The sequence below is a fragment of the Myotis myotis genome, unplaced genomic scaffold (assembly GCF_014108235.1).
Source record: "Myotis myotis isolate mMyoMyo1 unplaced genomic scaffold, mMyoMyo1.p scaffold_m19_p_2, whole genome shotgun sequence".
Classification (NCBI taxonomy): Eukaryota; Metazoa; Chordata; class Mammalia; order Chiroptera; family Vespertilionidae; genus Myotis; species Myotis myotis.
The window spans coordinates 105,567,757-105,594,601 of record NW_023416324.1 but is presented as its reverse complement, the minus strand read 5'-3'; the positions used below and the strand labels follow the sequence as shown (position 1 = coordinate 105,594,601).

Genomic DNA, 26,845 nt, shown 5'->3' with positions numbered 1-26,845 from the left:
CCCCAACCCCCTGATGGGCCCTGCTCTGTGCATGACATGGGCAGCACCCCAACCACCTGATTGGCACTGCTCTGTGCCTGACAGGGGGTGGCACCACAACCTCCCCATCGACCCTGCAGTGAGTGTGACAGGGGGCGGTGCCCCAACCCCCCAATCGGCCCTACCCTGAGCGTGACTGAGGGTGGCATCACAACCTCCCAATCCGCCCTGCTCTGTGCATGACAGAGGGCGGCGCCCTGACTCCCCAATAGGCCCTGCTCTGAGCCTGACCAGGGGCTGCACCTAGGGATTGGGCCTGCCCTCTGCCATCCGGGAGCAGGCTTAAGTCAGCAGGTCGTTATTTCCCAAGGGGTCTGAGACTGTGAGAGGGCACAGGCCGGGCTGAGGGACCCCCCCCCCCCCCCCGCCCGCCCCCGGAGTGCACAAATTTTTGTGCACCGGGCCTCTAGTTGTATATATTTGGGCAAATATAAAAGCTCTATTTTTTCTTCTCTTCATATCAGTAAGACAACTGACTGCTTTAGCAAAATATTATATTTTATTATATAGCTTATAATTTGTGTGCATGTGACATATAGCAATGGCAATGGTACATAGGATTGAAGAGCCAAAAAGTGCTTTTGCAAATTTATATGACAAGGTACAATATTAACTCTAAGCCAACTGTAGTAATTAAGAAAAAACAGTAAAAACAAATTACTGCAAAGAGATGTAACTAAGGAGCAACTAAAAATGGAATTGGTACAAAAATAGTGAATTTGTCATCCCCTAACTTGAAACGGTATCAGATCAGGAATTTTAGGAAGACATGCAAATGTTTTAACAATTCTACTTCCTTTCAAAACTTATGATTTGGGCATATGATATACTTTCAATTAATTCTTTATCCTGCAAAGCAATATATTTCAAAAGATATATTTTGCTCTTGAACTTTTTTTGTCATCTTTCATGTGGACATTGTATGTGTTTGAATTCATGAGCTCAAATTCCTGATCATGCTTATGAAGTAAAAACAAAGCTACTAAATATTTAGTATCATATTTTGCTGTAGTTTTGACACCAGCTTGTTTTATGCTTTCAATATAACACTATCCCTCTACTTGGGTAATGTTCTGTGCAATTATTACTGAGAAATACAATATAAATGTTAAAAAATCTATTCTCACAGGCATACTAACAAATGTCATACAACAAAAGAAAACAGAAAATTCCAGAACTCCACTCCTACATGCCTTCACCTATCCAAACTTCTCCCAAAGTGGAGCCCCGTCAAGTACTCCTCAGAGCTTAAGCTAATTTACTTATGCCCAGCCTGATCCTTTATAAAGTCAGGGACATTAATACTCTCCCAGTCCCTGTGCCCCCCCTTCACCCCCCCTCCCCACCTCCCAACCCCCGCCCATGGACCCCCACAGACATAACCCCATTAGTTTGAAAAAGGTTTTGTCCTAATGAGGGCAATTAACGAATGGCATTTTGCACCAAATCTCAGAAAACACAGGCATCCTGCTCCCTTCCCCTCTCCCCAGGACTCCCTTCCAAAGCCAGTTGGCCTCCTTCAATCCCGTGGCGGGTAAAAAGCCTGGGCTCGCACCCGAGTGTTTCAGGCCTAGCCTTGCACAGCCAAGGTCAGTTCCCAGTCAAGGGCGTGTGGTCGGAGCAGATGCAAAGGACAGTGGTTTCTCTGCGTCCTTTGGAGCTCAGTGAGGCCCTGGCAGAGCCTTTCCCTTTGGGCTCTGGAACCTGCCTGTCCGTGATTAGTCGCCACCCCTAACTTGCGCTTATGTCTTCCAATCACCGCATGTTACAGCGGATGCAATTCCTTTTTCTTCACTTCCCCCGCCCCCCGGGCTTGTAATTGGAGGCCGATTCCAGTGCGGACCCGTGGGGCTCACCGTGTGGGGCGGAGTCTGTGTGTGTGTGTGTGTGTGTGTGTGTGTGTGTGTGTGTGTGTGGAGAGAGAGAGAGAGAGAGAGAGAGAGAGAGAGAGAGAGAGAGAGAGAGAGAGAGAGAGAAGCCGGGTGTGGAGGGGAAGGGGGTGGAGGGGAAGGGGGGAAGGGCAGGGTGTCCGCCCTAGGAGTGTCCGCCAACTCCAGGCCTCCTCCCATCCCCGCTCTAGGTTGTTTTTGTTGGAGACGCCCTCCTCTTCCTCTTGCTTTCCCCGCCCCTCCTCACTTCTTCCTCTGGAGAAAGTGAGACCCCCGGGCCTGACTGTGTTAGTGCGAAGTGGTTAGCGGTGAGTAGCACAGGGCGGACGGCCCCTCGAGGAAGAGTCTGGGGCGGGGGTTCGGAGACGAAGGCTGCCTACTGGAGAGCCCGTGGGGCCCGGGAGGAACGCGCTCGGGAGAGTTGGCTTCGCGCCCGGCCGCCTTGTCCCCGTTGGGCGGCTCCTGCGGGAGTGCAGGCCGCCCTGCGACAGGCTCCGCCTGCACTCGGGGGCATCTCCTCTGCGCAGCCCTCTATGAAGTCTGACCAGGTGGAAAGGCAGGTCAAAGAGTTATGGTCACTTCTTTACACCCGGGGCCAGAGGGTCTTGTTATCCGATCCATCGCGGCGGCTCCGCCCCGTGTGCGGCCCTGGCGCGGGGCTCTGGAGGCTCGATCAGCAAAACAGGACTGGGGATTGGCGAATGGGCGCAAGGCAGACCTCCTGGCCCTCCTGCCTCAGGTTAGCAATTCGAGCAAATGGGGGAGATGTGATTCATTCTGGCTGTATGTGCTATGTTTCCATAAAGTAAAACATATTTCAAGACTTAGATTTTCCTTTCATTTACTTTCTGGTTTTGTTTATCTTAGGATGTACGATTTAATTGAATTTTTAATTTACATTGTACATTTGAAATGTAGCCACTAAAGCTATAATGCAGTAAGGTTGATTTCCCACCTACTTAAAAGGGTATGGATTTAGTACTTTAAGTTGGGTGTTTGCAATATTTGGAATAAACATAATCTCCATCTATGTATTTCCGATGGTTATCTTGAAACAGTAAAATCATTTCCACTAAATTTGGGAAAGCCAGATCTGCTCATCACACTCTGTGAATTTTATAGGCCAGTGGCATTAAGCAGAAGAGCATATTGACATTCTGGTTAGCAAAAAAGACAGAATTAATATTTTTTACACCTAATGTGGTTGTATACTTTGAATGCCTACAGGAAACAACTGAAAATCTCCTAGAAAAAAAGTCAAACAATTTACTAACCAATGTGGAATTACAGTTCTCACTAGGTGTGATATTTATAAATTAGAAAATACAATAGGACAAATAAACCATTCAGTTTGGCATGAACTAACACAAAATTGAAAAACCTATTTAAAGATATAAAATTCTAGGGACATAAGAAAATACATCTATCTATACTAATAAAAGGATAATATGCGAATTAGACTGGGAGACCTTCCAGGAGATCTTCTAGACATCTTTCTGGACAAAGCCATGGTGGCGGGGCCTAGGCAGAGTCAGTTAGGGGCGATCTGGCTGGCAGTGGAGGGCAATTGGAGGCAATCAGGCTGGCAGGGGAGGACAGTTGGGGGCAAGCAGGCTGGCAGGGGGGTGCAGTTAGGGGCGAGCAGGCTGGCACTTGGACATCCCCCGAGGGGTCCCAGATTGGAGAAGGTGCAGGCCAGACTGAGGGACAAACCCCTCCTCCCCCCATGCATGAATTTCATTTTCCCAGCCACTAGTTAAGTATATAAGAGTGTATAGGTACAAATGCTATCTTTAAAGTAAAGATGTATAAATTAAATTCTAAACTGAATTTTTTATTTGTTTTAAAACAACTGTTTAGCTCATGTGGAAAGATTTCAATTAAAAGAAAATGTACATATATGTGGAGACTTTAATACATAATAAAAAGTATTGTAAAGCTAGCTATAATGATTAAAAAGTAATAAAAGAGGGAGCAGATTTACTGATAAATCAATGAAACTGAAGAGACAGATTTAAGAATAAAAGTAAAGCTGATATTTGATAACCATATATTTTATTTTTTTAATATATTTTTATTGTTGATAGTATTACAGATATCTTCCATTCCCTCCCATCTTCCTCCTCTCCTCCAAGCCCATATCCACCTGCCCAGGCCTTCACCATTGCCTGTATCCATGGGGTATGCATCTACCAGTCCTATCTAATAATAGACAAACATGGTAATTGACCATACCTTCACTACGCCTCCCATCAGCTAATCAACATGATATACAAATTAACTGCCAACAAAGATGGCGGCTAATTTGCATACTGCAGGCAGGGAAGGCCAGCACGAGCCACCATCCGGGCTCCCGTGTGCCGCCTAAGCCCCACCCCCAGCCAGGACCCCCGTGTGCGGCCCTGGGTGGCTTGGGGCTCAGGTGGGGCGTGGGGCGATGGAGATCAATCACGGTGGCCCCGCCCCGTGTGCGGCCTGGGCACGGGGCTCAGGAGGCGCGATCAGCAAAACGGGACTGGGGATTGGCGAATGGGCGCAAGGCAGACCTCCTGGTCCTTCGCCTCAGCCAGCAGGCTCCTATCAATATTCAGTTTCTACTGAAAGGAATGTGGCGCCTCCACTGCGCAGATTCCCAGGACTTGGATTTGCAGGCTTTGGAGTGGAGACTTCAACAAGGACTTCAGAGCCTGCTCAGGAAAATAACCGCCACCTCCCTACTCCACAGCTGCTTCTGTGTCTGCAAGAATGCGCATGCTCCTCCCTGTGACATGGGCGGGGCCAGAGCCTGAGTTGAGCAGTTCCACCATAGCGATAGCAGCTGGACCAGTGCAGGGATGGAAGGAGGGAGGGCGGGGAAGGAGCAAGGGGAAAGCCCTAGTTCCCTGCTCCTCCTCCCACAGGCATGGCCCTTGTTGTGTTTTTCTAACTCTGTCTGGGTGAAGGAAACAAGTGTCTGTTGACTTCTGATCTTCCTCTCAGAGCTGCCAGTTAATCCATCTGGATGCATCATATCCAACCTCCAAAGGATCCAAGAGGCAGGATCAACCTTTGTTCCATAGTTGAGGAAACTGACCAATAAACACATGTGTCTCATGCCTCAGTGTCAACTCCCGTAGAAATCTCTGGGTAATGACTCAGATTCTATATCTAAGGGTATATTTTCTTCTGTTTTCATGTTTAATTCAGTCCCAGGAATCAAATAATACAATAAAGAGTAAAATGAGTTCAGAGGGCTCAGCATTGTATTCCCAGGGCCTTTGGTCCCACACAAACTGCAGAGCTCAGTTATCCTGAGATGAAAGGAAAGGAAAGAGAAATGTGAAAGGTTCCCAGCTCAGTCACAGAGACATCTCATAACCACATATTAAGGACACGACATTAACTTAGGGGTGGAAAGGACACAAATGGAATAGAAGATGGAGCCATTTGGAGTGAGCAGGCCAGCAAGGGGGCATTTGGGGGCAAGCAGGCCAGAAGGGGGGACAGTTAGGGGCGAGCAGGCTGGCAGGGGTGGTAGCACACTGGGGTGAGCACACTGGTACAGGGGGCAGTTGGGGGTGATCAGGCTGGCGGGGGGGCATTTGGGGGCGAGTAGGCTGGTGGCGGGGGGAAGTTGGGGGCAAGCAGGCTAGCAGGCAGAATGGTTAGGGGCAATCAGGCAGGCAGGCAGGTGAGTGGTTAGGAGTCAGCAGTCCCAGATTGTGAGAGGGATGTCCGACTGCCAGTTTAGGCCCAATCCCTGTAAACCGGCAGTAGGACATCCTTCCAGGGGTCCTAGATTAGAGAGGGTGCAGGCTGGATTGAGGGACACCCCTCCCACCCCCGAGTGCACAAATTTTTGTGCACTGGGCCACTAGTATATATATAAAAGCCTAATATGCTAAGTGTTCATCCAACCGTTTGACCATTCGGCCAGTAGCTATGACACACACTGACCGCCAGGGGGCAGACAGTCCAAATGGTAAGTTAGCTTGCTGCTGGGTCCAGCTGATCGGGACTGGGTGGGACTGGCTGGACACGCCCTGGAGCCCTCCCACGGTCCCTCTCCAGCCCCGATCATGCACCAGTGGGTTTCCTTGACCTGGCCTGTGCACTCTCGCAACCTGTGCATCGGGACTCTAGTCTATAATAATAAAAGGGTAATATGCTAATTAGATTGGGAGACCTTCAGACAGACCTTCCGCACGTCCTTCTGGACAAAGCTATGGTGGCAGGGCCGAGGCAGAGGTGGTTAGGGGTGATCAGGCCAGGAGGGGAGGGCATTGGGGATGATCAGGCCGGTGGGAGGAGGGCAGTTGGGGGTGAGCAGGCAGGCAGGGGGGGCGCCAGTTGGGGGTGAGCAGGCCGGCAGAGGGGGGCAGTTGGGGGCAATCAGGCCAGCAGGTGGGGCAGTTGGGGGTGAGCAGGTCGGCAGGGGGGGCAGTTGCGGGTGAGCAGGCTGGCAAGGGGGGCAGTTGGGGGTGAGCAGGTCAGCAGGCTGGGAAGTTGGCGGCAAGCAGGCTGGCATGCAGAGTGGTTAGGGGCAATCAGGCAGACATGTGAGCAGTTAGGAGCCAGCAGTCACGGATTGTGAGAGGGATGTCCGGATATCCGACTGCTGGTTTAGGTGGGATCAGGCCTAAACTGACAGTCAGATATCCCCCGAAGGGTCCCAGATTGGGGAGGATATAGGCCAGGATGAGGGACAACCCCCCACCCCCACCCCGGGCATGAATTTCATGCACCAGGCTCCTAGTATAAATATAAGTTCTTTGATTTATTTCTTCTTGTCCTCCCAACCCCATATCAAGGTATGTCAGTCTGTTTCATCCCTCCCTGATTCAGGTGTTATTTTGTTGGTCAATTGATTTTGTTCATTAGATTCCACAAATAAGTGAGATCATGTGATATTTGTCATTCTCAAGTTTGGCTTATTTCACATAGCATAATATTTTCCAGGTCCATCCATGCTGTCCCAAAGGGTAAGAGATACCTCTTTTTTTACAGGGATAGTGTAAATATCCCTCAGCTTTTTTATCCATTCACCTACTGATGGGGATTTGGGCTGTTTCCAAATCTTAGCTATTGTAAATTGTGCTGCTATGAACATAGGGGTGCATATATACTTTCTGATTGGTATTTTGGGTTTCTTTGGATATATTACTAGAAGTGGGATTACGGGGTCAAGTTCCATTTTAACTTTTGGAGGAAACTCAATACTGTTTTCCACAGAGGCTGCACCAGTCTGCATTCCATAAGCAGTGCAGGAGGGTTCCTTTTTCTCTGCATCCTCGCCAGCACTTCTTCTTTGTTGATTTGTTGATGATAGCCATTCTGACAGGTGTGAGTTGGTACCCCATTGTCGTTTTGATTTGCATCTCTTGGATGATTAGTGACTTTGGGAATATTTTCGTATGTCTTTTGGACTTCTGAATATCCTCTTTTGAAAAGTGCCTATTTAGGTCCTTTGCCCATTTTTTTTTTATTGCATTGTTTACCTTGCTTTTGTTAAGTTTTGCAAGTTCCCTATAAATTTTGGAGATTAAATGCTCATCTGAGATAGCATTGGGAAATATGTTCTCCCATGCAGTGGGCTTTCTTGGTGTTTTATTGATGGTTTCTTTTGCTGTGCAGAAGCTTTTTATTTTGAGGTAGTCCCATTTGCTTATTTTCTCCTTAGTCTCCATTGCACTAGAAGCTGTATCGGTAAAGATGTTGCTAAGATATATGTCTGCTATTTTGCTGACTATGGAATCTTCTAAGATTTTTATGCTTTCCCATCTTACATTTAAGTCCTTCAACCATTTTGAGTTTATTTTTGTGTATGGTATAAGTTGGTGGTCTAGTTTCATTTTTCTGCATGTATCTGTCCAATTTTCCCAACACCATTTATTGAAGAGACAGTCTTGACTCCATTGTATGCTCTTGCCTCCTTTGTCAAATATTAATTGAGCATAATGACTTGCGTCAATTTCTGGGTTCTCTGTTCTATTTCATTGGTTAATATGTCTGTTCTTGTGCCAGTGCCAGGCAGTTTTGAGAACCATGGCTTTGTAATATACTTTGATATCTGGTATTGCAATCCCTCCAACTTTGTTCTCTTTCTCAGGATTGCTGTGGCTATTTGGGGTCTTTTTTTTTTTTATTCCAGATGAATATTTGGAGAATTTGTTCTAGATCTTTGAAATATGCTGTTGGTATTTTAATGGGAATTGCATTGAATCTGTCAAATGCTTTGTATAGAAATTTTAATGATGTTGATTGTACCAATCCATGAACATGGTATGTTCTTCCATTTGTTTATGTCGTCCTCTATCTCTTCGTTCAATGTCCTGTAGTTTTCCAAGTACAGGTCTTTTACCTCCTTGGTTAAGTTTATTCCTAGGTATATTAATTTTTTTGTTGCAATGGCAAATAGATTGGGTTTTTTTGTTTGTTTCTCTTTCTGTGAATTCATTATTGGTGTATGAAAAGGCCATAGATTTATTAGTGTTAGTTTTGTATCCTGATACATTGCCGAATTCATTTATTAGGCCTTGAAGTTTTTTTACGGAGTCTTTGTTTTTTTTTTTTTTTTTTTTTTATGTACAGTATCATGTTATCTGCAAATAAGGGCAATTTTACTTTTTCTTTTCCAATTTGGAAATGCCTTTTATTTCTTCTATTTGTTTGATCACTATGGCTAGCACTGCCAGTCTATATCGAACAGGAGTGGTGAAAATGGACATCCTTGTCTTGTTCCTGTTATTAGGGGAAATGGTTTTAGTTTTTGCCCATTGAGTATGATGTTGGCTGTAGGTTTGTCATTTAAGGCTTTTATTATGTTGAGATATCATCCCTCTATTCCCCCTTTGCTGCGAGTTTTTATTAAGAAAGGGTGTTGGATTTTGTCAAATGCCTTTTCTGCATTAATTGATGTGATTATTTGACTTTTGTCTCTCAATTTCTTTATGTGATGTTTCACATTTATTGATTTTTGGATATTGTATCATCCTTGAATCTCCAGAATAAATCCCACTTGGTCATGGTGTATGATCTTTCTAATATAATGCTAAATTTGATTTGCTAAAATTTTGTTGAGTATTTTAGCATCTATGTTCACCAAGTATATTGGCCTGTAGTTCTCTTTTTTTGTGGTGTCTTTATTTGGTTTTGAAATTAGGGTAATGTTGGCTTCATAGAAAGAGCTTGCAAGTGTGCCTTCCTCTTGAATTTTTGGAATAGCCTTGGGAAGGATAGGTTTTAGTTCCTCTTTCAATGCTTGGAAGAACTCCTGTGTAAAACCTTATGTATCAGAGCTTTTGTTAGCTGGAAGATTTTTGATCACTGCTTCAATTTCTTCAGTAATTATTGGCCTATTCAGGTTTTCTGATTCTTCTTGGTTGAGTTTTGGGAGCTTGTATTTTTCTAAGAATAAGCCCATTTTGTCTATGCTGTTCATTTTGTTGGAATAGAGTTGTTCGTAGTATTTTTTCATAATTGTTTGTATTTCTGTGGGATCAGTTGTTACTTCACCTCTTTCATTTCTGATTTTGTTTATTTGGGTTCTCTCTCTTTACTTCCTTGTAAGCCTGGCTAGAGGTTCATCAATCTTGTTTATCCTTTCAAAGAACAAGCTCTTGGCTTTGTTGCTCTTTTGTATTGTTTACTTGGTCTCTATGTTGTTTTTTTCTGCTCTGATCTTTATTATTTCTTTCCTTCTGCTTATGCTGGGCTTTTCTTGTTGCCTTCATTCTAACTCTTTGAGTTGTAGGGTTAGATAATATATTACCCATTTTTCTTGTTTTTTGAGGTAGGCCTGTAGAGCTATGAACTTCCCTCTCCAAACTGCTTTCACTGTGTCCCAAAGATTTTTGATTGTTGCGTTTTCATTGTTGTTGTTGCCATTATGCTTTTTATTTCTTCTTGATCTCTTTGGTAACCCAGTCATTTGTTTAATAGCATGCTATTTAACCTCCAAGTGTTTGATTATTTCATTGTTTTTATTGTAGTTGATTTCTACTTTTATGCCATTGAAACCTGAGAAGATGCTTGATATGATTTCTATATTCTTGAATTTGAAGAGACTTTGCCTCGTCCCTGTATGTGGTCTATCTTTGAAAATGATCCATGTGCACTTTAGAAGAAATTCTATTTTGTGGCTGGCTCTCTAGTGGAATGTTTTAAGGTGTCAATTAATTCCATCTGATCTAGTGAGTCATTTAGGATTACTGTTTCTTTGCTGATTTTTTGTTTAGAGGATTTATCCAGTGATGATAGTGGGGTATTAAAATCCCCTATATGACTGTATTGCTGTCGATCTCTCCCTTGATATCATCCAGAAATTTTTTTATGTATTTGGGTGCTCCTGTATTGGGTGCATATATGTTTACCAGAGTTATATCTTATTGTTGAGTTGCTCCCTTTAGTTATCTGAAGTGGCCTTCTTTATCTCTTGTTATGGCCTTCACTTTGAGGTCTATTTTGTCAAATATAATTATTGCTAACCCAGCTTTTTTTTTCATTTCATTCACCTGAAAAACCTTTTTCCATCCCTTCACCATTAGTCTGTATGACTTCTTTGTTCTGAGGTGGGTCTCTTGTAGACAGCAGATATATTGGTTATGTTTTCTTATTTATTCAGTCTTTTGATTAGGGCATTCAATCCATTTACATTTAAAGTTATTACTGATAGCTACTTGTTTGTTGCCATTTTTATTCTTTATACCTATGTTCCATTTTCCCTTCCTATTTCTTATTTCTATAGCAATCTCTTTAGCATTTCTCGCATTGCTGATTGGATGGTAATAAACTCCCTTAGCCCTTTTTTGCCTGTGATGCTCCTGATTTCCCCTTCATTTTGAATGATAACCTTGCTGGGTATAATATTCTTGGATTCAGTCCCTTGCTTTGCATCACTTTGTATATTTCATTTCATTCCCTTCTGGCCTGATGTGTTTTTGTTGAGAAATCAGTTGATAGTCATGGGAGATCCCCTGTAGGTAACTTTCTGTCTGTTTCTGGCAGCCTTTAAGATTCCTACATTGTCATTGGTGTTTGTCACTTTAATTATGATGTTTCTTTGTGTTGGTCTTTTTGGTTCACCTTGTTTGGGACTCTCTAAGCTTCTTGGACTTGTGTGAGTTTTTTTTTCCCATTATCAGGGAAGTTTTCTATTTATTTCATGAAACAGGTTTTCTATTCCTTGCTCATTTTCCTCTCCTTCTGGCACCCATATTATGGGGCTATTGTTTCATTTTTTGTTGTCCTAAAGCTCCCTTAGGCTCTCCTCCTGCTTTTTATGTGTGTGTGTGTGTGTGTGTGTGTGTGTGTGTGTGTGTGTGTGTTTTTCCAGTTGCTGCTCTGCTTGTTTTTGTTTTTTTCCCCCTACCTTTTCTTCTAGGTTACTGATGTGGTCCTCAGCTTCTTCTAGTGTACTGTTCATACTCTCTCTTGTGTTCTTATTGCAGCTATGTCTTTCTTCATTTCTTCTTGGTTCTTTTTTCATTTCCTCTTGATTCTTACACATGTTGTTGAATTTGTCTTCATCATTTTCAGTGTCCTTATGACCAGTGCTCTGAATTATTTGTCTGAGAAATTACTTGCCTCCATTTCGTTTACTTCCTTTCCCACTGATTCCTCCTTTTCTTTTGTATGGGGACTGTTTCTTTATCTCCCCATGTTTGCTTCTCTCAGAGTGTCTGGTTATGTTGCTCAATCTCTACCCTGTTGACCAAAAGGCACAAAATACAACTTGACAAGACACGACACAGAGGGAACAAAACACAAATGTATTCACGACACTAACCCCAAATAAAGGTGACCACCAGAGAGAAGAGAATTAGGAGAGAGAAAAGAGTGCAAAAATGGTACTGAGAAAAGAAAAAAGGTAAGAGAGAAATGAAAAAGAAGAAGAAAAAAGTAGAAAATAAATGTATATGGGGAAAAAAATCCAAAAAAACAACAAATAAACCAAAAAATGCAAACAACAAACACCCAGAAAAAAAGGGAGAAACTGAATCTGAGGAGTCAGAGCTTATTTCTAGAAGGTAAAGTCAAGGAATTGTATTAATGAGGTAATCGCCACTATTAAGTATAGAGGAGGTAGAAGGGGAATGAGCGTATAATAAGAATAAAAGTAAAAAGAACAAAATACTCAAATATATATATATATATATATATATATATATATATATATATATATATACATATTTTTTTTAAATGTTTATACCAGAAAAAAATTTCCCCTTTGTTTAACCTATCTATGTATTCATCTATATTTCGAAAAGGAAAATATAGTAGAGGGCATATAAGCCTGAGTTTTGGTGAATGAAACTAATTAAGCTATTAGTAGAAGAAGAGAGTAAGCAATGAGAGGAAAAACAAAAGTACAAAATAAAAACAAAAGCAAAAAAACAAACAAACAACAACAAGAAAAGAAAAAATATTGGCTAGTGCATAAAGAGAAAAGACAAGGGTCCATGGACTTGGAACAGGGGAGAAGAAATGCGATATATGAGTAAGCCAAGAGAGACTACTATAATAGTAATGTATCAATAAAGCAGATAAAAAAGATTAACTTTTAAAAAGGAGTAAAATTAAAAGAGACAGAAAAACTAACACAGGAATAGGAGAAGAGAAACAAGATGAAAAAGGTAGAAGTGAGGAAGAAAGGTTGGCAAAAAGGAAAAAATGAGATAAATAATGATAAAAAAGTAAAAATAGAATGTAGAACAGTAATCCAAAAGAAAAATAAAGGGCTAAAAAATAAGTAAAAATAGATATAATGATAATAAAAAATAAACATAATAAAAAATAAAGAAAATGGAAAAAAATTTTTAAGTAGAAGATAAAAAAAAAAAGTGAAGTAATGAAGTGTCATTTGCTTTAGTTGAGTTTTAATCTCCCATGGGGCCTGATTTAAGACCCCTCTGTACTCTTCTGTCTGCCACGTCTATGTTTCCTGAAAATAATGTGCTCTACAACACAATACCAAGTGTGAAAGGAGACGGCATCTGGGTGGTTAAAGAGCAGTCAGGCTCCATGGCTTTGTATCTCTGTCTGAAAATGCCCAGCACCAGACAGTTGTGGCTCACCTCTGTGATGTGTCCCTGCCAGGGTCACTGGGGTCAGCTTTAGCTGGTACTGCCCACTTTTGCAAGGATGCTCTCTAAATCTCTGCTCCACCTGGCTGAAGAGGGTGCCAGGTACAACCGGATTCCTCCCCTCATTGGGTTCAGCTTCTCCTTAAGCCCCCAGATTCAGGGTGCATCTGTGGCTTTTCTCAGTGTTTCTCCATTCTTACCTCCCCAGTTTGTTCCCACTTGCCCACCTTTAGCTGTTTCAGTGCATGGTATATTTATACATGAACAGAGAATCCTTTGTTGAATTATAGCTATTGAAATAGTTGAAACTCCAAGGGGATCACTCATACTGCTGTTCCTCTGATGTCACTTAGTAGTCAGCACAAGTTGAGAGTCTGAAGATTTTTGAAGAATAAATTGTCTTTGGGAATTTACCTCTACTGCCAAGGTAAATTTGCCTCTGGACAAAAAACATGCTCCTTCCTGTGATAATCCTGCATCCTGGGCCTGAGTTCTGCCTGGGTTCGGAGCCTGGGGGAGGCAAGTTTCAGACATGGGGAGTGAAGCCTGGGTGGACAAATGACTTTTAAACATATAATAAAAATTCCCTTTTTCACTTAAGATAGGAAAAGTAAAACTAAAATGTATTTACCTTTCAGATTGGCAATGAGAAAAGATTTGATAAATCATCACATTAGTAATGTAACACATTTTTCTGGTATGTAAATTGATTTAAATATTTTATAGTACAGTTTAGCAATGTATAGCAAAATAAATATGCATAAAACTTTCATCCAGTAATTCTGGTTCCAAGAACTTAATATACAGGTACCCAAAAAAGTATATATTGGTTTATTTTAGCATTGTTTGTAATAGCATATATTCAGAAACAATTTAAATTTTCATCCTTATGCAGACAGTTATATAAATTGTGGTGCAGCCATTAAAGAGAATAAAGTTATATGAACTGAAATGTAATCAACATCAAGACATTTTAACAAAGATCAGCCTAAAATGACACACTAGATCAAATGGATTTAATTGATATCTTCAGAGCATTTTACTCCAAAGCAGCAGAATATACATCATTTTCAAGTGCACATGGAAACATTTTCTAAGATAGACAAGATGTTAGGACACAAAATAAGTCTCAATAAATTTCAAAAGATTGAATTCATATCAAGCATCTTCACTGACCATACTCGTATAAAACAAGAAATCAATCACAGGAAAAAAAACTGAAAAACACACAAGGACATGGAGGCTAAATAACTTGTTACTAAACAATGAATGGGTTAACAGTGAGATAAAGGAAGTAATCAAAAGATACCTTAAAATGAATGAAAATGAGAATACAACAACCCCAAATCTATGGGACACAGCAAAAGCAGTCTTAGGAGGGAAAATCATGGTGTTATATTCCTACCTCAAACAAGAAAAATTTCAAATAAACTAACCTTACACTGAAAGGAACTAGAAAAAGAAGAACAAGCAAAGCTCAAAGTAAGGAGAAGGAAGGAAATAATATCAAAGCACAAATAAATGAAATAGCATCTAAAAGAAAAAAGAAAAAATCAAAACAAAGGGTCAGTGAAACCAAGAGCTGGTTCTTTGAAAAGATAAACAAGAATGACAAACCTTTAACCAGACTTATCAAGGAAAATAGAGAGATGGCCTAAATAAGTAAAACCAGAAATGAAAGAGAAGTAACAACTGACTCTACAGAAATACAAGGGATTGTAAGAAAATATTATGAAAAACTATATACCAACAAATTGGACAATCTGGGAGAAATAGATAAATTTCTAGAAACATCCAATTTTCTGAAACTAAATTAGGAAGAATAATGAAATTGAAGCAGTAATTCAAAAAACACCCAACAAACAAAAGTCCTGAACTGGATGCCTTCACAGGTGAATTTTGCCAAATAATGAAAGAACTAACACCTGTTCTTCTCACAGTATTCAAAGTAATTCAAGAGGAAGGAAGACTCCCAAGGTCATATTATGGGGTGTGCATTATCCTAATTCCAAAACCAAATAATGACACTACAGAGAAAAAAAATTATAGGCCAATATCCCTGACAAACATAGATACTAAAATTCTCAACAAAATATTAGTAAACCAGATCCAGCAGTACACTGAAAAGATCATATACCAATCTAGTGGGCTTTTTTCTGGGGAAGCAAAGTTGGTACAATATATGCAAATCAATAAACATGATACACCACATAAACAAAATGAAGGATAAAAATAACATGATCATATCAATAGGTACAGAAAAAGCATTTGATAAAATCTATCACCCATTTATGATGTAAACTCTTACCACAGTGGGAATATAGGGAACATATCTCAACATAATAAAGGTCGTGTATGACAAGCCTACAGCCAATGTCTTACTCAATGGGCAAAAGCTACAAGTGTTTCTCTTAAGATTAGGCACAAGAAAGAGGTATCCACTTTCACCACTCTTACTCAACATAGTGCTGGAAATTTTAACTACAGAAGAATTAAAACTGTCTTTATTTGCTGATGACATGATACTGTATACAGAGAACTCTAAAAATTCCACCAAAAACCTAAAATTTAAATGAATTTAGTAAAGTAGCAGAATATAAAATAAATATCCAGAAATCAATTACATTTTTATACACCAATAATGAACTGTCAGAAAGAGAAACAAACAAAAATCTCTCTCACAATTTCTTAAAAAAATAAAATACCTGGGAATAAATTTAATCAAGGATGTAAAAGACCTGTACTCAGAAAATTATGAGACACTGAAGAAAGAAATTGAGGAAGATAGAAATAAGTAGAAGCATATATCTTGTTCATGGATAGGAAGAATTAACATCACTAAGTTATACATACTAACCAAAAGCAATCTACAGATTGAATTCAATTCCTAAGAAAATACCAATGGAATATTTCTACAGACTTAGAACAGGTGTTTCAAAAATTTGTATGGAACTACAAAAGACCATGAATAGCAACAGCAATCTTGAGAAAGAAGAACAAGGTTGTAGGAATCACCCTACCTGATATCAAATTATACTAATCAAAACAGCATGGTACTAGCATAAAAACATACATATAGATCAATAGAATGTAACAGAAAGAAAGCCATACCTTTATAGTCCATTAATATTTGACAAAGAAGGTAGAAACATACAATGGACTGAAAATAGTCTATTCAATACATGGTGTTGGAAAATTGGATATATATGTGTAAAAAATGAAACTAGACCACCTTACACCACACACAATAATAAACTCAAAATGGATTAAAGACTTAAATTTTAGACTATAAACCATAAAAATCCTTTAAGAAAGCATAGGCAGTAAAATCTTGGGCATTTCTCCTAACAATATTTTTTCTGATATATTGCCTCAGGCAAGGGAAACAAAAAAAAATCAGATTGGACTACATCAAATTAAAGAGTTCTTGCACAGCACAGGAAACCATCAACAAAATGTAAAGACAAACCACTAAATAGAACATATTTGCCAGTGATACATCTGATAAGGGGTTCATATCCAAAATTTATAAAGAACTTATAAAACTCAACACCAAAAAAAATTCAAACCAATTTAAAAAAATGACAAAAGACCTGAATAGACATTTCTCCAAAGAGGACATACAGATGGTCAATAGATATATTAAAGTTGCTCATCGTCAGTAATCATCAGAGAAATGAAAATTAAAACCATAATGAGATACCACCTCACACCTGGCAGAATGTCTATCATCAATAAATCAACAAACAACAAATGTTGGTGAGATTGTGGAGAAAAGGGAACACTAGTTCACTGCTGGTGGGAATGCAGGTTGGTGCAGCCACTATGGAAAACAGTATGGAGTTAATTAACAAAAAAATTAAAAATTTAACTGCATTTTGACCCAGTGAATACTCTTCTGGGATTTAGCCAAAGAAACCTGAAATACTAAATCAAAAGAAAATATGTACCCCTATGTTCATTGCAGCGTTATTTACAATAGGCAAGACTTGGAAGCAGCCCATGTGTCCATCAGTAGATGAGTAAATAAAAAAGCAGTGGGACCAGCTGGACTAACCTATGAACCAAGAGGCCACGGTTCAATTCCAGGTAAGAGCATATGCCCAGGTGGTGGGCTTGATCCCCAGTGTGGGGTGTTTAGGAGACAGCCGATCAATGATTCTCTCTCATTATTGATGTTTATCTATCTCTCCTCCCTTCCTCTCTGAAATCATTAAAAATATATTTTAAAAACAACCATTATTTAAAAAATAAAAAAGCAATAGTACATTTACACAATGAAATACTACTCTGGTAAAAAAGAAAAATTTAACTTTTGGTACAGCTTGGATGGACCTGGAGAACATTATGCTAAGTGAAATAAGCCAATTAGAGAAAGACAAGTACCATATGATTTCACTCATATGTGGAATATAATGAGCAAACTGAACTACCAAGCAAAATAGAGACAGACTAATAGATAGAGAACAGGCAGACCACTCTGGTCAGGGGAGGTATGCTGGGGATTGGAGGGATTGAGCAAAAAGAAAGATAACTCATGAACAACAGTGTGGTTTTTGTGTGGGTGTAGAAGGATGGGTGGAGGTGGAAGAGGGTATGAGGGTGATAAAAGGTGATGGAAAAAAATAAAAGAAAGGTAAAATATGTGTCAGATCTGATCATTCCACTGCAATTAAACAAATTCCAAACATTTTGCTATGGTCTTTAGGTCTGATCAGACCTCTGTCTTCATTCGTTGTTTTGTTTTTTGTTGTTTATTTCATTCACTATGTTCCAAACATGACTTCTTTCTCTCCCTTGAGTATTCTAAGGTCAGTGGCACACCAGGGCCTTTGTCCTTACTTTTCTGTCTTTCTGGATCTCATCTCCCATATTTTTGGTGTAGTGTCTCCATTCATAGTTCAAATAGTTCAAAGGTCATATTCTGAGAGAGGGTTACCCTGACTCTCATGTTTTCTTAAACTTTTTACTTCATAACTGAACTATCTAAATTTAATCTTAAATATTTATTGACATACTAGAGGCCTGGTGCACAAAAATTTGTGCACTTTGGGGGGGGGAAGGGGGGTCCCTCAGCCCGGCCTGTGCCCTTTCGCAGCCTGGGACCCCTCAGGGGATGACCACCTGCAGACTTAGGCCCGCTCACTGGGGGATTGGGCCTAAGATGGCAATCAGACATCCCTCTGGCAGCCCTCAGGGGATGTCCACTTGCCAGCGGGGAGCAGGCCTAAACTGCAGTCGGACATCCTTAGCGCTGCTGAGGAGGCAGGAAAGGCTCCCACACAACCGCTGTACTGGCAGCCATCAGCCTGGCTTGTGGCTGAGCAGAGCTCCCATGTGAAAGCGCCCTGACCACCAGAGGGCAGCTCCTGCATTGAGTGTCTGCCCCCTGGTGGTCAGTGTGTGTCATAGTGACCAGTCATTCCCAGTCCTTCTGCTGTTAGGGTCAGTTTGCATATTATCCTTTTACTATATAGGATAGAGGCCTGGTGCATGGGGGTGGGGGGTGGCTGGTTTGCCCAGAAGGGTGTCCCGGATCAGGGTGGGGGTCCCGCTTGGGTACCAGGCCAGCCTGGGTGAGGGGATGATGGCTGTTTGCAGCTGGTCACACCCCCTTCAGGGTGGGGGTCCCCACTGGGGTGCCTGGCCAACCTGGGTGAGGGGCTGAGGGCCGTTTTCAGGTGGCGGGTGACTGAAGCTCCCAACCTCTTCTTTCTTTATATATTTTTTTTAAATTCTGGGATTTATTTACCTTCTATGGCTGTCACTGGAGCTGAGAGCCAGCGTTAGCTCTGAGGCTCAGCTCCAGCTCTGAGACCTCGGCTGCTGAAAGCAGGTATCTGGACTTTGTTTAGCTTCTATAATTGAAACACTGTTGCAACTCCAGCTCTGAGGCCCGGCTGGCTGAAAGCAGGTTTCTGGGGATTGTTTAGCTTCTATAATTGCAACATAGTTGCTTAGAGTGCAGCTCTGAGCTGGGCAGCGGCGGCTGGCGGGGAACCTTGGCTTCCTCCATCACAGGAGCAAGCAAGCCTCCTGTTTGCTTCAGCTGCCTGGCTGCCAGACACCATGTTGGTTGGCAGTTAATTTGCATATCGCCCTGATTAGCCAGTGGGAAGTGTGTCGGAGGTACAGTTAATTACCATGTTTGTCTATTATTAGATAGGATTTTTAAATCTCATTACACTAGAATATAATGTTCAGCAGTGTGTCCATCTGGTTTACTGCTATATTTTCAACATCTATAATAGTACCTGGTACATAATAGGTGCTCAGTAAACATTTTTGAACTAATGAAGGTATGAGTGAAAGGTAACTGGCGGCTAAAAGAATCACTGAACTTGTTACATGTATTACTAAGTAGTAATAATAAGTATGTTTTTAAAGTATGAAATGTTTTATTTTTCAGGATTAATTGGAATACCTCAAAATGTCAGGTAAGTTTTTGTGAATAAGTTTTAATATGCTTTATTTTCAAATGTGAATTTTGTGATTGCTTTCCTTAAAAATTATAGATTTTGCCCTGGCTATATGGCTCAATGGACAGAGTGTTGGACCTTGGATTGAAGGGCTTCAGGTTTGATTCCAGTCAAAGGCACATACCTTGGTTGCAGGCTTTATTATCCTGACTCCCAGTTGGGGACCACACAGGAGGCAACCAATTGATGTGTCTCTTTCTCCCCTTTTTCCTTCCATTTGCTCTAAAAAAATCAATGGAAAAATATCCTCAAGTGAGAATTAGAAAATAATAATAATTTAAAAAATAAAAATGTATCCTCAGTGAAGATTTTTAAAAAATTGTTTAAAGTTTATTTCATTTTGAATTTTTTTATTAAGTATTTGGAGAGTATATATTCATGTATGTATACTTATTTATACATATGAGCATTCATTTCTATCTTTAACAAAAAAGGGTTAAAAGGGATTTACATTGGCATATATGTGTGGAAAGATCTCTAAAGTATGTGGGGAAATTTGGATAAAGAAAAATACAGGTAGAAAAGTAAGTCTGCAAAGAGAGGTAGTAATAAAAAGCCTGTGACAGCAGCCTGTCTTCATAGAGGAGGGCTCAAAAGTAGCCCCTGCATTTTCAAGCAATGCAAGACATGATACAAGGAGAGAAACACACTGTTTATGGGATTTGTGTGTGTGTGTATGTGTGTGTGTGTGTGATTGTTTTTAGATAAAAGTCAGTTAGTTAAGAGATTCAGAACTTTTCCTTATAGTGAGTCCAATGAAAAGGTTCTCTGATTTCAGCATGAGGAAAAGTGACTTCTGTACTCCCTTGAAGCAATCAGGGTGACTTAGGTCTTTCAGGATGAATAGGGCAGAGTGTGAATCCCTGGAGATGTTGACTAAACCACCTCTAATTGAACTGCATATGTCACCACTGGCTTTTAAATCATTTAGTATTCATCATGCTCTGTTTTGAATTTACTAAGTATTTATCGTGTTATGTTTTGAATTTATTTAAACAGCCATTTTCCAAAATGGATTTATGAAAAATCCAATTCACTCTATATTTGACTTTACATACTATGAGAAAGAATTTTCGACACTGTGAAAGGAAGTTATGTAGGTAGGAATCACATCAGAACAGCTGAAGCTAGTAGCCTGAAAGTTCCTTGCTTTGATCATAGCACAATGGTTTAATATTTTCATTTTTAATCCATATTCAGCCTGAAAATTTATCGAATACTATAATAGGTTGATGTCTAATATACTTATGAATTATGATTTTTGTATGAAATATGAGTGTATTACTTATTGATTATATGCAATGGTGCATGCCAACAAGAAAAAGTGAATGTATTCTGTTATATTACCATTTCCATTGTAAATCATGCACCCTATCTTTCCCCAAAGGTGTAGTCCCCACAGCCCCTAAGCAACCTACAGATGAAATGGGAAATCAATTAAAGTCACCTGATCCAAGACCTGATGCCCCTCCAGACTATAATTCCCATTTTGTACCAGGTACGTTAAATATTCAGAAAGGATTTTTCCTCTCTCCAGACAATTATACTAATATTTAAGATAGCTTTTAAAAATAATTAGGGCAGTGGGTGGAGGTGGAAGCAGCCAAAGAGGGGATAAAGGGTGGTGGAACAAATAAAATAAAAGCACAAATAATGTCTATGAGGCTCTGTGGGTGAGTTTTGACCAGGAGGTCACAGTTCAATTCCGGTTAGGGCATATGCTCAGGTTACAGGCTGGGCGAGCATGAGGCAGCCGAACAATGATTCTCTCTCAGCACTGATGTTTCTCTCTCTCTCTCTCTCTCTCTCTCTCTCTCTCTCTCTCTCTCTCTCTCTTCCTATCTGAAATCAATAAAAATTCATACAAAGAATATCCAAACATTCAAAGAATAACTAAAACTTATCCTCCTCAGGCTATTCCAAAACATGCAAGAGGAAGGCACACTTCCAAGGTTTTTCTATAAAGCCAACATTACCCTAATCCCAAAACCAGATCAAAACATTACAAAGAAAGAGAATTATAGGGCAATATCCCTGATGAACATAGATGCTAAAATCTTCAACAAAATTCTAGCAAACTTGATATAGCATTACATTAGAAAGATCATACACCATGACCAAGTGGGATTTATTCCAGGGATGCAAGGCTGGTACAATATCCGTAAATCAATAAATGTGGTACCTCACATAAACAAATTGAGAGATAAAAGTCAAATAATCATATCAATTAATGCAGAAAAGGCATTTGACAAAATTCAACACCCTTTCCTGATAAAAACTCTCAGCAAAGGGGAATAGAGGGATAATAACTCAACATAATAAAAGCCTTATATGGCAAACCTACAGCCAACATAATACTCAATGGGCAAAAACTAAAACCATTTCCCCTAAGAACAGGAACAAGACAGGGATGCCCACTTTCACCACTCCTTTTTGACAGAGTACTGGCAGTGCTAGCCATAGTGATCAGACAAGAAGAAGAAATAAAAGGCATCCAAATTGGAAAAGAAATAAAACTGTCATTATTCTTGACAAGATATTGTACATCAAAAACCCTAAAGACTCAGTCAAAAAACTACTAGACTTAATAGATGGATTCAGCAATGTAGCAGGATACAAAATTAACACCCAGCAGTCTGTGGCTTTTTTATACACCAATAATGAACTGAAAGAAAGAGAAACTAAAAAAAAAATCCCACTTAACCATTGCAACAAAAAAAATTAAGATACCTATGAATAAGTTTAACCAAAGAGGTAAAGGACCTGTCCTCAGGAAATTACAGGACACTGAAAAAAGATATAGAGGAAGACAAACAAATGGAGGAATATACCACGTTCATGGATTGGTAAAATCAACTTTATTAAAATGTCCTTACTTCCCAAAGCAATCTGTAGATTCAGTGCAATCCCCATTAAAATACCAATGGCATATTTCAAAAACCTAGAACAAACTCTCCAAAAATTCATCTGGAATAAAATAAGACTCCAAATAGCTGTAGCAGTCTTGAGAAAGAAGAACAAAGTTGGACGATCACAAGACCAGATACCCTACAAAGCCACTGTTCTCAAAACTGCCTGGTACTGGTACAAGAACAGACATATAGACCAGTGGAACAGAACAGAGAACCTAGAAATTGACCCAAGCCATTATGCTCATTTAATATTTGACAAAGGAGGCAAGAGCACACAATAGAGTCAAGACAAGTCTTGTCGAGTAACACTCCCTCCACGTTCTCCATGGAGTAGGGTCCGGTATCTGAAAGAGGAGCCGCACAACAAATGAGAGAAAAAGACACGAGATAATTTTGCAATATTGGGGGACCAGGAGGGCAAGTCCAGAAGGACTTCCACCGATGCTCAGGCCGCTCCAATCTTTTATTGATCTGGAGTAGCCCTTAGGGTAAGGAGGTTTCAATGACACACAGATCAGCAGACAATTTCCAGGAATAGACAAAGTATCTGATTAGCTCATCAATAGATAATTTTCAGGAATAGGCAGAGAATCTGATCAACAATAATCAACAAGGATCTACATAAGTATCTAAGGAATTAAGTGAACTAAGGTGGGGATACTTCAACTATTATTACCTAAATTAACTGGGTGGTTCGTAGTCCTGACATTTGCTAGGACTTCAAAGGTTACTAGCCTTTTGGGGTCTCTGTCTAAACTCAGCTAGTGAAGACAATGAATGGACTCCGGCAAAGTCTCTTCAATAAAAGATGTTGAACAAATTGGACAGATACATGCAAAAAAATGAAACTTAGACCACCAACTTCCACCATACACAAAAATAAACTCAAAATGGATAAACATAAGATGGGAAACCATGAAAGTTTTAGAAGAATCCATAGGCAGCAAAATATCAGACATATGTTTTTTCAATATTTTTACCGATTCAGCTCCTAGAGCAATGGAATCTAAGGAGACTACCTCAAAGTAAATAGCTTCTGCACAGTGAAAGAAACCATCAACAAAACAACAAGAAAAGCTCACTTTATGGGAGAACATATTTGCCAATGTTATATCTGATAAGGATTTAATCTCCAAAATTTATAGGGAACTCATACAACTTAACAAAAGGAAGATAAACAATCCAATCAAAAAATGGGCAAAGGACCTATCTAGACACTCTCCAAAAGAGGACATACAGAAGGCCAAGGGACATATGAAAATGTGCTCAAAGTCACTAATCATTCAAGAGATGCAAATCAAAACAACAACGAGGTACCATCTCACATCTGTCAGAAGGACTATCATCAACAAATCAACAAACGACAAATGCTGGCCAGGATGTGAAGAAAAAGGAACCCTTGTGCACTGCTGGTGGCAATGCAGACTGATGCAGCCACTGTGGAAAACAGTAAGGCATTTCCTCAAAAAATTAAAAATGGAACTTCCATTTGATCCAATATTCTCACTTCTGGGAATATAGCCCAAGAAAATAGAAACACCAATCAGAAAGGATATATGCACCCCTATATTCATAGCAGCACAATTTACAATAGCTAAGATTTGGAAACAGCCTAAGTGCCCATCAGCATATGAGTGTATTAGAAAACTGTGGTACATCTACACAATGGAATACTATGCTGCTGAAAAAAGAAGGAACTCTTACCATTTGCAACAGCATGGATGGAACTAGAGAGCATTGTGCTAGGGAAATAAGCCAGTCAGAGAAAGATAAATATCACATGATCTCACTCATTTGTGGAATATAATGAACAACATAAACTGATGAACAAAAATATAACCAGAGTCATAGAAGCATCGAACAGACTGTCCAACCTATGAGGGAAGGCGGGGTGTGCAGGGGTAAGAGATCAACCTAAGGACTTGTATGCATGTATATAAGCATAACCAATGGATAATAGGGGGGTTAGGGCAGGTGCTGGGGGAGGGAGTGGCTGTGGAGAGGTCAATGGGGGGAAAAGTAGACTTATGTAATACTTTAAACAATAAAGAATTAAATATATATAATATATATATATGTATATATATATATACATATATATATTATATATATTTACAAACTAAAATCAAAATTAATTAATTGAATGTTTCAATAAATATTGACTGACTACAGGGTGCCAAGTAGTTTACTAGGTGTCAATTAAGAACATATTCTTTTCGTTATTGTTGTTACTCCTCACCTGAGGATATTTTGTCCATATATTTTTATTTTTGTATTTTTTCCATTTTTTAAAAAATTTATTGTTCAGATTATTACAGATGTCCCTCTTTTTTCCCCCCCATAGCTTCCCTTTACCTGGTTCCTACCCCACCCCAGGCCCTCGCCACCCTACTGTCTTTGTCTATAGGTACTGCATACATGCATATAAGACCTTTGTCCCATCTCTTCCTGCACCCCTCACATCCCCTTCCCTCGGAGAATTATCAGTCCACTCCATTTCCATGCTCCTGATTCTATTACATTCACTAGTTTATTCTGTTCATCAGACTTTTATTCATTTGATTTTTAGATTCACTTGTTGATAGATATGTATTTGTTGTCACTTCGTTGTTCATAATTTTTATCTTTACCTTCTTCTTCTTCTTCCTCTTCTTAAAGAATACCCTTCAGCATTTCATATCATACTGGTTTGGTGGTGATGAACTCCCCTAGGTTTTCTTGTCTGTGAAGCTCTTTATCTGACCTTCAATTCTAAATGATAGCATTGCTCGATAGAGCAATCTTGGTTGCAGGTTCTTGGTATTCATCACTTTGAATATTTCTTGCCACTCCCTTCTGGACTGCATAGTTTCTGTTGAGAAATCAGCTGACAGCTGTATGGGTGCTCCCTTGTAGGTAACTAACTGTTTTTTTCTTGCTGCTTTTAAGATTCTCTCTTTGTCTTTTGCCCTTGGCATTTTAATTATGATGTGTCTTGGTGTGGTCCTCTTTGGATTCCTCTTGTTTGGGGTTCTCTGCACTTCGTGGACTTGTAAGTCTATTTTTTTCATCAGGTAGGGGAAGTTTTCTGTCATCATTTTTTCAAATAGATGTTCAATATCTTGCTCTCTCTCTTCCTCTGGCACCCCCATAATTCGGATGTTGGTACATTGAAGTTGTCCCAGAGGCTCCTTATAGTATCTTCATATTTTTGGATTCTTTTTTCTTTTTGTTCTTTCAGTTGGGTGTTTTCTGCTCCCTGGTATTTCAAATCTTTGACTTGGTTCTTGGGATCCTCTACTCTACTGTTGAATCTCTGTGATTATTCTTTATTTCAGTCAGTGTATGCTTAATTTCTGACTGGTCCTTTTCCACTTTTTTGGCATTCTCATTAAGTTCCTTGAAGGTCTCACTAAATTTCTCAGAGGTTTCTAGAAGATTTTTTAGTAAGCTTATTACTGTGGTTTTCAACTCTATATCCAGTAGTTTGCTTTCTTCATTTCTTTCATTTGTGACACATTTCTTTGTCTCCGCATTTTGGCTGCTTCCCTGTGTTTGTTTACCTCCAGGCCAATTGGCTGGAGGACCAGCTGTGTCTACAGTGGAAGAGCTGCTATGCAGGAGATACCCTTATGGGGCAGGACTTGCTTCAGTGGGCTTTGGTGCTCACTGAGCCTGCACCTTGAGTGTGTCACTTATGGATGTGAAGAGTTGCAATCTGGTATGGTCTCACACTGACCAGTGGTTACACTGGTTCTTGGATCTCCAAGGAGGTGCAAAGTCAGCCACTGCCTGAGGCCACCCAGCAGGAGCTACAGAGAGATCTGCAGATTCCTCCTCTTTGTATGGGTTTTGGAAGTGCCCAGATGAGGTCCAGCTGTGAAGCAAGGCAGGCTGCTGCTGTGCTGGTCTTTGTCTTCTTTAGATAGCTTTGGGGATCCCTGACCCAGCTGCAGTTTGACAGGTTTTAGACTGAAAAAGGACAGGCCATTCATATGCAAAAGCCGCTGCGCACAGCTTGGTTAGTGTTGTAAATTGAGTGGTGTGTGGTCTCAAGGAGTCTTCAGGGTGGAGCAAATAGCAATGGCTTCCAGTCAGGCCTGCACTAGAGAAATCTGACCGCTGCTGCATGCACCTCTATCTGGAAGAAAGCTGCCCCTGCGTTCCTACCCTGATGCCAGACAGTCCAGTTTCTCCCTGTATGTGTCTGGGTCCCCCAAAGTCTTGCCGGGCACTGGAACTCAGAGCACGTGGGAGTTTGTATCTCCCTCCGTTTAAAAAGCAGCATACCTGGGTGCCAGCCCCTTCCGCACCTCCACGCCTCCGCATCTTCTACCAGTCTCAATGCTCTTTCTTATTTATTTTTCTACTTGTAGTTCTTCCACTCAGCCAGGTTTCTCGTGGTTCTGGATGATAGTTGTTATGTATTTTAGTTGTAATTTTGATATGGTTGTGGGAGGCAGCAAGTACAGGTATTTACCTTT

The 26,845-nt window shown here is 40.3% G+C and overlaps 1 protein-coding gene across 2 annotated transcripts in view; it reads left to right on the top strand.

Moving 5' to 3' along the window:
• The first annotated feature begins 17,018 nt into the window (after nt 1-17,018).
• PLSCR4 (phospholipid scramblase 4) overlaps nt 17,019-26,845 on the top strand; it is a 57,335-nt gene continuing 47,508 nt past the window's right edge. For both annotated transcript variants that reach the window (XM_036351707.1, XM_036351706.1), the window contains exons 1-3: nt 17,019-17,080; nt 19,401-19,428; nt 20,858-20,968. In XM_036351707.1, the coding sequence (XP_036207600.1) occupies nt 19,422-19,428; nt 20,858-20,968 (118 nt within the window). In that variant the 5' untranslated portion in view covers nt 17,019-17,080; nt 19,401-19,421. The remainder of the gene's footprint in view (nt 17,081-19,400; nt 19,429-20,857; nt 20,969-26,845) is intronic.